Source organism: Echinops telfairi, unplaced genomic scaffold (genome assembly GCF_000313985.2).
Source record: "Echinops telfairi isolate 266 unplaced genomic scaffold, ASM31398v2 ScPeMD7_7457;HRSCAF=8495, whole genome shotgun sequence".
NCBI lineage: Eukaryota > Metazoa > Chordata > Mammalia > Afrosoricida > Tenrecidae > Echinops > Echinops telfairi.
This window is the reverse complement of record NW_022111357.1, coordinates 750,681-763,557: the sequence shown is the minus strand read 5'-3', so window position 1 is coordinate 763,557 and position 12,877 is coordinate 750,681. Positions and strand designations below refer to the sequence as shown.

The following is a 12,877-nucleotide window of genomic DNA, read 5'->3' as shown; positions in this document are numbered from 1 at the left end:
AATTATAATGAGCACTTTAAAAAAATCACAATATACTTCAGATTAATGGTAACTTAATTACAGCAGAATAGAGAAATTTAACCCCAATACAGCTCTTTTCCTTACCTTGGGTAAAGACCTATGAAACATGCATCACTGGAGACTTCTGGGAGATATGCAGTTTAACGAGAACGACCATCTTAGTGATCTGACAGAACATTATTTAAAGCCGAGTAAGGATACAAATGAAAACCAACAGACGGACACCTCAGCACCACTAAGTCAGTTTTACTAATTTCTATGCCTGCTTGCCCACATGCTCTCTGCAAGGTGAAAAATAACAGCTGTGTGTGTAGCGCTCAGGGGAAGGGGGACATCCTAGTAACCCATATACCTCCACGGGTGTGGAAGGCAGGAGTGTCCAAGACTTTCAATAGCCCCTTCCCCGACCCCTGATGTTGTGCTTCCGGTCAAGGAGGATGAGATTCTTCAGCTGAGACGAGATTCAGTAACTCCTCAATGTCGTCTTGCTCCTGCACACTGAGCTGCTCTCTGGCTAGGTTGAAGGCTTTCAGGGCATATTCCTCGGCCTGAAAAAGAGTTTCAATGATAAAAGGAAACTCTAACATTGGGAACTCCACCTAAGTGAGACCCCAGAAATAAGGGAGATGACCCCCCAGCTTCTCACCCAGACCCCTGAGCTCAAACCAAATAGCTTATTGATAGGAAACTTGTGAACAACTGGACAAATATGTGCTGGGTGGGGCAGGAAAGGCACCAGAAAAGTACACCTTTCAAGAGAAGCTGGCTCTTTGCCAGATTTCCACCTGGCCAGTAGGCCAACAGCAGCAGTGTAGAGGTGATTTGTACCACCAATAACATTACATTCCGGGGCAGTCCTGGCACCATGTAAGTCAGGGTGTTGGCTTGGACATAGGCTCGGTAGGCTACCTTGGGGCAGACTCTGGCTCTCATCCTCCCCTCTTTCTTTCCCTTCCCATAAATATGTATTGAGTGGCTACGATGTCCAAGACACAGTGATTACAGACTAAGACTCCTGACCTCATGGAACTCACATTCTAGTAGGACGTGGAGAGAGACAATAAACAAGATAAATTTGTAAAACAGGAACTCAACAAGAGGACCTTCCATCTCTGTCTTAGACATAACGCTCTTCGTTCTTGGAAACTTGCCTTTGAATAATTCATCATCAGGAAGTGAAGCATGGCCAGGGTTTTCAGGACAAAGACCGTTTTTCCTGGGGCTTTGTTAGATGTAACTTCCTGAAAGTTCAAGATCGAAGTCAGGATCTGAATGGCTTCTGCTTCCTGGGCTTCATCTGCATTGAAGAGGCATGGGTGAGAAACAGGCCCTAAGGTCAGGTATGTACGCAGCTGTGAGCACACCTGGTGCTAAGGCCTCTTTTTCAAAGGCCCAAAACTCTCTATCTCGATGCTCCCTGGTGCAGGGAACTTGCTACATCAGAATTCCATGGGTTCTACTTTTCTGCCTCCATTCTTTGGTTGAGAATGTGCAGCCTGGGCTTGCCTGCAGCTGCAGCAACTTAATTCCTCTCCCTGAATCCAAAGATGCTTCCCAGGACCAGCTGTCATGAAGTCAATGTCTGCTCAGGACAACCTCATGCATATCAGTTGAGAACAAGGCGCCACCGGGTTTTCAGAGGCTCATTTTTCACAAGTAGATTGCCAGTTCCTACTTCTGAGCACCTCTGAATTCAAACTGCCAGCCTTTTGGTTAATAACTAATCATTTGCACAACCTAGGGACTCGACTGTGCTGAAACAATATCCTTTCGGCTTCTCTGTGGATCTGTTTACTGTTTCCCCACACAATTTTGGCTCCTACTTTAGTTACCCATTAGGAGCCCTGGTGGTGCTGTAGAATAAGCATTAGACTGCTAAGCACATGAACAATGGTTCAAACCCATCAGCGTTCCTCAGGAGAGAGATGAGGCTGGCTGCTCACAGAAAGATTAACAAGCTCAAAAGTCCTGAATAGGGTCACTATGAGTCAGACTCAACTTGATGGGAGTGGGTATGGCTTTCAGTTACCCATTACTGAGAAATCATTACGGGCTCGAAAATCTCATTGCCACAAAGTCGATTCCAACTCATAGTGACCCTATAAGTCAAGGTAGAACTGCCCCTATGGGTTTCTCAGACTGTATTTTTTTATGAGAGAAGAAAGTCTCATCTTTCTCTCACTTTTAAGGGCCAGGGTATTTTTTTAAATTATTTTATTGGGGGCTCGTACAACTCTTTATCACAATCCATTCATCCATCCATTGTGTCAAGCACATTTGTACATTTGTTGACATCCTCATTCTCAAAACATTTGTTTCCTACTTAAGCCCTTGGTATCAGTTCCTCATTTCCCCCCCACCCTCCCTGTTCCCCTCCCTCATGAACCCTTGATAATTTATAAATTATTATTATTTTGTTATGTCTTACACTGTCCAACTTCTCCCTTCACCCACTTTTCTATTGTCTGTCCCCCAGGGAGGGGGTTATATGTAGATCCTTGTAATTGGCTCCCCCTTTCTATCCTACCTTCCCTCCACCCTCCCAGTATCACCACTCTCACCACTGGTCTTGAGGGGTTCATCTGTCCTGGATTCCCTGCGTTTTCAGTTCCTATCTGTACCAGTGTACATCCTCTGGTCTAGCCGGATTTGTAAAGTAGAATTGGGATCATGATAGTGGGGGGAAGGAAGCACTTAAGAACTAGAGGAAAATTGTATGTTTCATCATTGCTACACTGCACCTTGACTGGCCTGTCTCCTCCCCGAAACCCTTCTGTAAGGGGATGTCCAATTGCCTTCAGATGGGCTTTGAGTCCCCACTCCACACCCTCCCTCATTTACAATGATATGATTTTTTGTTCTTTGATGCCTGATACATGATCTCATCGACACCTCGTGATCACACAGACTGGTGTGCTTCTTCCATGTGGGCTTTGTTGCTTCTGAGCTAGATGGCCGCTTGTTTATCTTCAAGCCTTTAAGACCCCAGATGCTATATCTTTGGATAGCTGGGCACCATCAGCTTTCTTTACCACATTTGCTTATTCACCTGCTTTGTCTTCAGCGATTGTGTCGGGAAGGTGAGCATCATGGAATGCCAGTTTAATAAAACAAAGTGTTCTTACATTGAGGGAGTACTTGAGTGGAGGCCCAATGTTCATCTGCTACCTTAATACTAAACCTATAAATATATGCACATAGATCTATTTCCCCATCCTCATATATAAATATATTTACATATGTCCATGCTTGTATTTAGACCGCTATAAATGCCCAGGGCCAGGATATTTTAAAACATGCCTATAAGTACTAAGCTTAGAGACAGGAGTCCTGGTCGGTTTCTAACCGGGAGGCTCGTGGCTTGATGCCACCAGTTGCTCTAAGAGGACAAAAACGTACTGGTGAGCATCTGTGAAGATTACACAGCTAGGATACACCACGGGGCACTTCTATTCTGTCCTACTGGACCACTCTAAGGGAACAGGCTTGGTTTAGTTCTAATCTTAATTCCAACTCATTGTAGCCCTCTAGGGCAGAGCAGAACTGCCCCCTAGGGTTTCTGATACTGTAAATCTTTACAGGAGCGGACAGCCTCATCTTTTTACTGGGAGAAGCTGGTGGGCTTGAACTGCTGGCCTTGTGGTTAGCAGCCCAAAGCATAAGCCACTATGCTCCCAAGTAGGCAGCATAATAAACAAAGGGCATACATCATCATGTTAAGCTTAGCTATCTTTGGAAGCTAAACCCAAAACAAAAACAATCAAACTCATTGTCATTGAGTTGATACCAACTCATAGGGACCATAGAGCAGGAGAGAACTGCCCCTGGGGGTACTGCCCCCAGGCTGTGACTACTTGCAGGAGTAGAAAGTCTTGTCTTTCTTCCTCGAGTGGCTGGTGGTTTGACCGCCGTGGTTAGCAACCCGATGTGTGACCACTATGCTACCAGGGCTCCTTTTGGCTATCTGCAGAGGAAAGGGTTTTGGCTTTTGTGCTTTTCTTTGTAAATGGTCTGCTTTAATATGAACCACTTTTGTAATGAAAGTAACACCAATAGTTTTTTTGGAGGGGGGGGTTGTTTTGTTTTTTTAAATCTTGAGTCAAAATCTCTTCTCTAAGAAATCCTTTTTTCTTTGATACCACCCAACAGTCCTCTTCCTCCCGGGACTCGTCTTGTAATATAATTTGTACCCATAGAAACTCTCTTTTCTTAGTGCACATAGCTTCTGTCTCACTAACTTCACTGCATGGCTGTTGAGAGCTTATACCTTGTCTTACTGCTCGGGGACCTAAGGAGATAACTCGGGAGGAATGGAGATGCTACAGAGATCAAAGGGAGCGCTGACAGGGTCTTTTTCCTCTCCAGATCTTTCCCTCCACACATCGGAAGGCTAGGTCTTTTGACAGAGATCTGCTGATTTCCACGTCCCAATTTCCCCCGCCAGCAAAATGCAGACGATGGCCTTGTGCCAAGGACGGCTGCCCTCTCTCTGAGGGGATGAAGCCATTGCTTTGTTTCTAGGGAGAGCTGCCACTTACCCAGGCCAGTGTCATTCTCAACTTGCTTGCCCAGCAAATCTATTTGTTGCAGGCGAGACTGTAAGAGGGTTTGGTAGTGGTTATTCAAATATTTATGCCAGATATCAGCCACCTGTTGGGAGAGGAGATGGCAATCAGAAGAGCAGCCCCGCTGCTGGACCACCGGACAGCCAGCTGGTAAGAGCAGTGCTTCTGACCGACCCCTCTCACTGTGTGGGGAGTCAGAGGGAGCTTTAGGAGCCCAGAAAGGCCTGGCCAAAGTGAGTGTGAGCAGTCATGACTTCAAAAGGCATGTGCCAGGTGGATCTGGAGGCATCCAGGTGTCGCTGTTGGGTAAGGATTGGGCTGCTAAGCCCAAGGTTGGTAGTTCAAACCCACCAGCTGCTCTGCAAGGGACAGATGATACTCTCTGCTCTTGTAAAGATTTACAGCCTCGTAAATCCTACATAGGGTTGCTGTGTCGGACTCAGTGGCAGTGGTTACCAACTGCTGAGCACATGCAATGCTAACCCTTTACCCACACACCAAAATTACAACTTCACAACTGAGGTTAACATTTCTTATTGTTTCCACTTTGCAGATAAATCAATTAAAGCGCAGAGGACTTAAGAGTATCCTTAAGAACTGGTCTGTTGGCACAAACAGGATTTAAACTCAGATCTGCCGAAGTCCAAAGCCCACTGATTTTCAGTGATACCATAATGCCTCTTCCTGAAAACTGGGTCCAAGATAAGATTCAGTGATCATAGCAGGAGAGCCTGCACCACACACAAACAACTAAGTGACTTCCTGGCTGATAAGTTAGTGGTTCCTATATAAAGCAACGCTTTAACATGTTGGAGAAATGGTTTTAAATCTCATATGAAAGATGGAGGTTTTCAAGTCTGCTCCAGTTCTTTGATCCGTTGATAAGAGCTTTCATCAATGAATTTCTCTTGAAAATTTCTCCTTCCCTACACATACCCCAGTATGCTACCATTAGTTAGTTCCTAGGGGTGTGACCAAGCACGTGGCTGTCTCTTTGGAGGGGTTGGGTTTTACTGACCGTTAGTCGATTCCAACTCATAGAGACCCTGGGGTATAAGGCTTCTAAGACTGTGTATCATGATGGAAATACACAGACAGCCTCATCTGTCCCTGCAGCAGAGCTGGTGGCTTTGAACCACCGCCAACCTTCTGGTTAGCAGTCCGACACTTAGCCGAGAGTGCCACCAAGGTTCCGGTATTATTATGTTATTTTTTAATCTATTTTGGTAGTGGAGAAACAGAAGGAAAGAGAAATTAAGCATGCCAAGGATCAGCTATATGACTTTGGACAAGTCACCACATCTCTCCGTGCCTCCATTTCCTCATGAATGGTCTGGTACCAGTTTTACGAGGCCAGGTGTTGTATCAAAGCTCAGCTCCCACATTACCCATTCACCTTTGTGTACAGCGTGTCTGCCACGTCCAACTTGTTAAGGGTTTGGAAGACATTAGCCAATTGGAAGTAGCCGCCTGAAGTCCTGACGTCTTCTGTTCCAAACGCACTACTGGCAAAATATATCTAAGCAGAAGGAAGAAGGAGAGTGCTTAAGCTCCCTTTGCAAATCGCAAATCCAATAAAGGACTTGAATCTAGACTATATAAAGAACTTTTACAACTCAATAAAAAGAAGACCAGCAGCCTAGTTTTTATAAAACGGGCAAAGGATCTGAATAGGCATTTCTCCAAGAGAAGATATGCAAATGGATAATAAACCTAAGAAAAGATGCTAAGCATTGTTATCCATTAGTAAAATGTAAAATAAATCTACAGTGAGATACCACTTTACACTCACTAGGATAGCCAAAATCAATAGAGGTGGAAAAGGGCAGGGGTGGCGAGGCTGTGGAGAAGCCGGAACTGTCGCCCACTGCTGGTGCAATTACCCTGGGAAGCAGTTTGGCAGTTCCTCCAAGAGTTAAACAGCGCCACCATGTTGCTGTTGAGGAGCCTCAAAGCACCCCTGTGAACAACCGAACAGCAGTGCCTGGTTCGATACCAAACATGACAAAATTATAATAACTTATAAATTATCAAGGCTTCATGAAGGAGGAGGGAGGAGGGAGGGAGGGGGGAAAATGAGGAGCTGATGCCAGGGGCTTAAGTGGAGAGCAAATGTTTTGAGAATGATGAGGGCAACGAATGTACAAATGTGCTTGACACAATGGATTGTGATAAAGGTGTATGAGCCCTCAATAAAATGATTTTTTTTAAAAACCACTGCCATCAAGTTGATTCCAATTCATAGGGACCCTATAGGGCGGGGCAGAACTTCCCCTGTGGGTTTCCCAAACTGTAACTCTTACTGGGGTAAAAAGCCACTTCCTCTGCCCAGGGAGCCCTTGGGGATTTCAAACTGCTGACCTTGTGGGTAAGAGCCCACTGTGGAGCCAATCTGGCACCAGGGCTCCCATATCCAGCTCTATAGAATTCAGCACTTCCATACCTAGTTACTTAGCTGAGAAATGAAAACATGCGTCCAAAGACTTGTAAAAAAAAGGCTCATAGTAGCCCCAAAGTGGAAGCAACCCAAAATCCATTAACCAATGAATTGATGAACAGACTAGTATATTAAGATGATGGGATATGACTCAGCAAAAAACAGGAATGGACTATTTATATAGTTAACAACATAGATGATTCTCAAAAAAATGATATTAAGTGAAAAGGCCAGAAGCAAAAGGTCATGTATTAGATGATATTATTTATATGAAATGTTCAGAAATATAATAAACCTATAAAGACAGACGGTGGTTGTCTGGGACTAAGGGTAAGGAATGGGAAATGGTTGCAAATAAATATAAAGGACCTGCCCAGGGCAACGGCAATGCTTTGAACTGGATTGTACTAATGGTTGCAGAACTCTATAAATTTACTTAAAAGTTTTGAATTATGTATTCAAAACAGGTGAATGGTTTGTATCATTGAGTCAAAGGGATCAGGTATCAGGCATCATCAGAACAAAAAAATCTTGTCATAGTCAATGAGGGCAGAGTGGAGACCCAAAGCCCATCTGTAGGTCACTGGACATCCCCTTACAGAAGGGTCTCCGGGAGGAGACGAGCCAGTCAGGGTGCAATGTAGCAACGATGAAATATACAACTTTCCTCTAGTTCCTAAATGCTTCCTCCTCCCCCACTATCATGATCCCAATTCTACCTTACCAATCTGGCTAGCCTAGAGGATGTACACTGGTACAGATAGGAACTGGAAATGCAGGAAATCCAGGGCGAATGATCCCTTCAGGACCAGTGGTGTGAGTGGTGATGCTTGGAGGGTGGCGGGAGGATGGGTTGGAAAGGAGGAACCGATTACAAGGATCTACATGTGACTTCCTCCCTGGGGGACAAACAACAGAAAAGTGGGTGAAGGGAGATGTCGGACAGGGCAAGATATGACAAAATAACAATTTACAAATTATCAAAGGTTCATGAGGGAGAGGGGGAGCGGGGAGAGAGGGGAAAAATGAGGACCTGATGCCAGGGGCTGAGGTAGAGAGCAAATGTTTTGAGAATGATGAGGGCAATGAATGTACAAATGTGCTTCACACAATTGATGTATGTGTGGATTGTGATAAGAGTTGTATGAGCCCCTAATAAAACGATAAAAAAAAAGGATTTTTGGACTTGAAAAAAAAAGAATGATTGCACTGAATGTGAACAGGCCATATCTTCCTAGTAAAAGGTGAGGAGTGGCGTTGCTGTCACGCAGCATGCATTGGGAAGTGGCTGACTGCAGGTGCAACGAGGTTAAAATCTAACACCTGATCATTTGAAATGTTTTTGATCCGTTTTAAAGTCTTTCTAGTTTTAATATTTTCAGCTAGCTTTTTGATTGAGGTTTTTGTCTGTTTTATTTTGTTATTGTTAGTTTAAAAATTTTATTTTCTGTACATTAAATCAAGGATAGGTAAATCGATAGAGACATAACTGGATTACTGGTTCCTTGGAGTTATGGAAGAGGAGATTGTGGGGGAATGAAGAGCTACTAATGATGAGTCCAACAACCAAGAAAATGTTTTAAATCTGATTGTAGTCATGACTGTACAACTCTTCTTGATGTGATTGGACTACTGAATTGTATGATATGTGAATTATATGCCAATAAAACTATTTTCTAAAAAAGCACCTGAAAAAAAAGAAAACAAAACCCCGTTTCTGCTTTTTAAAGCTAGGCTGAGGGATTTGTACTTGACCAAATTCTTAGCTGTGTGGCCTAGCTCAAGACAGGAGATGTCTCTGCCTCGGTGGTTGGAGGGTGTAGTACACAGAAGAGAAACACAGTCAGGGTCTCAGGTGGAAAAAGTGGCACTTTCAAAGGGTTATAGGAAGATAATTTAATGAAAGGATTATGTACACAGTCACGGAAGGGTTTAGGAAGCAACAGCTAAAGACTCTGAATAGCATGAAACGATAGCCTCCCTACTCCTGCAAAGGCAAGGAAACAAAATATGGCGGCCAGGGCCCAGCAAGAGATGGAACTGCGAAAAAGGCATCATCGGCCAAGAGCTGTGACCATGGAGGACCACTGCCATTGCCCAAACTGGACTGCGGCAGAGGATGAATACCCCGACCTTTCGCTCTTCCTACCTCCACCCTCCAGACCCAGCAGAGTTCAGGTCCTGTGATTTACAGAGGCCAGCCTCCCAAGGTTCGGAGTAGGCAGAGGACAGACTGGGGGCAAGAGAATATCGAGAAGAACCAGCGCAAGGCCGTTTCTGATAAATTTTTGGAAATGGTACCCTGGCAGGAAACCAGAGAGTTGGCCATTGGAAAGCCTGAAGAGAGAACCGACCTCCATGGAGGTTCTAGACTTGAACTTAACCCAGATTTCAAGCTGGTAACATTGTCCACTACTGATATCCTAATAGAAACCTCACAAATTTTGGAAGACCCACCCAATCATAACCTCTTCATTCTATGTAGCATTTGTACACTTTTATCATTTATAAAGCATTTTTATATTCACCAGCTCACTACAATTCAATAGCCACATTCTTCAGTAGACACTGATTGTTATTTATGAAAATAAGAGCCAAAGGGATCTTGTCTGGTTGTTCATCTTTCCAATGATGCGGTAACTCAGTGACTATCTCACTATTTCTGTCTCTGCTGAAGACAGGCACTGAAAGAAGGCGCACAGCATTTGCACAGTCCATGTGCAAATAGGCAGGGCTGGCCTCAGAGCCAAGGCTTTCTCTTCACCAGCATGTTGCTCTGCTTCCCGTTACTATCCGTGGAGCACATGCAGCTCTGGGAAGTGATGTCACGGTTGCACAGCCAGGAAAGGGGAAAGGGTCCAACTCAAGAGGTTGTTAGAACTTTGTTCTTTCAAATACCCCACAGTGATCAGTTGTAAACAGAAACTTTTAGAGAAATTTTCAGTAAACAACAAAAACCACAACAAAAAGACTAAACAGAGCTGTTCTCGAAGCATCCAGATGTTCTCATTTAGCATATTTACATCATTGGCTAGATGATAACGGGCTTCCTCGTAGTTTTCCTTAGCCATATAGAGAAGTCCCAGGTTACGGTGCAATAAAGAGTGGGTGGCATGGCTGCAGTCAGTTGACTTGAGGACTGTCCACTGGGCTTGGGATAGATATTCCTCAGCCTGGATGATCCGACCCAGACCTGCCCGAAAGAAATCAAGGTTAACATTCATATGCTGACCAGAGAGCATACGATGAAACATAGATCTCCAGCTCCTCACTCATTTATTTACTGGCTCAAATATTTACTGAACACAAAGGTGTGTACACCAATGTTCACGGCAGCAGTATTCTTGATTGCCAAAAGAGAGGAACAACAGAAATCACCATCAACTGATGCACAGAGAAACCAAATGTGGTATAGCCTTACAATGAAATCTTATTCAGCCACGAATGGGAATGAAGTAGTGATACAGGCAATGACATGGATGAACCTTGAAAATATCATGCTACATGACACAAAGACCTCATATAGTAGGACTTATTCTATAATCTATCAAACAGCTAGAAGAGGTAAATCCAAAGAGACAGTAAATAGATGGCTCTGGCATGGGAGGTCTGGAGGTTGGGAGGATGGGATGGGATGGGATTGCTAATGAGGATGGTACTTCATGTTGGGCTGCTTCTGGCATGAGATATAGTGATGATTTAATAACTTAGTGAATATATGAAAAACCACTGAGTGTATTTTAAAAGGGTAAATTTATGGCATGCCAATGAATCTCAATTAAATATGTATATGTTGAATGCCTTTTGCTGCCAAGGCTTCTATTGATTGAAGGATATTCAAAGATAAATCAAAGTCAATGCCCTCTTTAAAAAAAAATAAATCATTTTATTGGGGGCTCTTACAGCTCTTATAACAATCCGTACATCAATTGTATCAAGCACATTGGTACATATGTTGCCATCATCATTTTCAAAACATTTTCTTTCTACTTGAGCCCTTGGTATCAGCTCTTTTTCCCCCTCGCTCCCCCACCCTTCCATCCTCATGACCCCTTGAAAAATTATAAATTATTATTTTCATATCTAACACTGTCTGCTCTCTCCCTTCACCCATGTTTCTGTTATACATCAATCAATCAATCCCCCCCCACCACCACCCTCATGGCATTGCAACTTCCATCACTGTTCCTGAGGAATTTATCTGTCCTGGATTCCATGTGTCAAGAGCTCTTATTTGTGCCAGTGTACATGCTCTGGTCTAGTCAGATTTGTAAGGTAGAACTGGGGCTATGATATGGGGTGCAGGGTGGAGGAAGTATTAAAGAACTAGAGGAATGTTATGTGTTTCATCGGTGCTATACTGCACCCTGGCTGGCTTGTCCCTTCTTTGTGACCCTTCTGTGAGGGGATGTCCAATTGTCTACAGATGGGCTTTGAGTCTCCATTCTGACACCACTCATTCTCATCAATATGTTTGTTTGTTTTGGGTCTTCTGATGCCTGATACCTGATCCTGTTAACACCTTATGATCACACAGGCTGGTGTGCTTCTTCCATGTGGGCTTTGTTGCTTCCTGCTAGATGACCACTTGTTTAACTTCAAATCTTTAAGACCCCAGACTCTCTGTCTTCTAATAGCTGGGCACTATCAGCTTTCTTCACTACATTTTCTTATGCACCCATTTTAACTTCAGTGATCATGTCAGGAAGGTGAGCATCACAAAATGCCAAGTTATTAGAACTAAGTGTTCTTGCATTGAGGGAGGACTTAAGTAGAGGGCCAATGTTTGTCTGTTACCTTGATATTTAACATATATGTACATAGACCGATATCCCTATCATTGTATATTAATATATTTAAATCTACACATGCCTATATTTATACCTATATAGATGTCTTTTGCCTGCTAGCTCTTTCCTCTATTTCCTTTTACTTGCCTCCTGTCCCACTATCATGGTCAACCTTCATTCGGCTCCCAGTAATTTCTCTCAGCTACACTGCACTTGATCAAACCCCACCAGACATTCTACACCCACTTCACCATCAATTTTAGCTCTCTTGTTGTTCCCTTGTCCCTGGGTTTGTTGAATGCCCTCTTCTTAAAAACAAACAATAGATTAGCTTAACTAGTAAAAATTGCCTGCCTTTTAGCATTATGCTCAAGAACTGCCTATATGGCATCAAGCTGATAACAGTGACTAGAAAGATTAGCTGGGAACCTGAGGGAGCAATGAGAGGAAGAATTCCAAAAAGGAGGTGAGAATGGTTGTACAACTCAAAGAAAGTCATTGCTGTCAAACATTGATTGAACGTGTAGAAACTGCTGAATTGCTGTTTGTTTTGCTGTGTATATTCCTAACTACAAAAACTAAATAAATGGGAAATTTGAGAAGTCCAATAACCTTTAAAAACTCAGTTTCCCCAATCCCCATCCCCCCTCTCCCAGAAGAATGCACTACAGAGGAAAGCACTGAAGCTACAGCTCATGGAGAGGGATGTGTCTAATCAGAGCACACAGGAGCAAACAAAGAGGGAAGGAGAAAGAGTGGAACACATCCTGGCTTACCAAGCCCCGAGGTCGACATTCCTGCTCAGAGCAGCCAATGCACAGAGAGGACCACAGGGCCGGCCCCACCACAAGACAAGACATCCCTCACTGACCCATATCACTATGAGGGACAATACTGGAGGCACAGTGAGGGAATTGCGCCCAATCTAACCTCACCAGACCAGGGCAAAATGCTAAGGGCGTGTAACAGAGTAGCAAGGTAAGCAAAGCAAAGAAGACCCAGGGAATACCAAAAATAGACTGTGGGGCCAGAGCGTGGCACCCGAGCACACTCGGCTGGAAAAC

At 43.9% G+C, this 12,877-nt stretch overlaps 1 protein-coding gene across 2 annotated transcripts in view; it reads right to left on the bottom strand.

Annotated features, from left to right (window-relative positions):
- Nucleotides 1-257: 257 nt before the first annotated feature.
- Nucleotides 258-12,877, bottom strand: part of ZMYND12 (zinc finger MYND-type containing 12) — a 35,546-nt gene continuing 22,926 nt past the window's right edge. For both annotated transcript variants that reach the window (XM_004705265.2, XM_045299004.1), the window contains exons 4-8: nt 10,047-10,216; nt 5,983-6,105; nt 4,560-4,671; nt 1,173-1,318; nt 258-569 (exon numbers count right to left, since the gene is read on the bottom strand). In XM_004705265.2, coding sequence (XP_004705322.1) covers nt 450-569; nt 1,173-1,318; nt 4,560-4,671; nt 5,983-6,105; nt 10,047-10,216 — 671 coding nt within the window. In that variant the 3' untranslated portion in view covers nt 258-449. The remainder of the gene's footprint in view (nt 570-1,172; nt 1,319-4,559; nt 4,672-5,982; nt 6,106-10,046; nt 10,217-12,877) is intronic.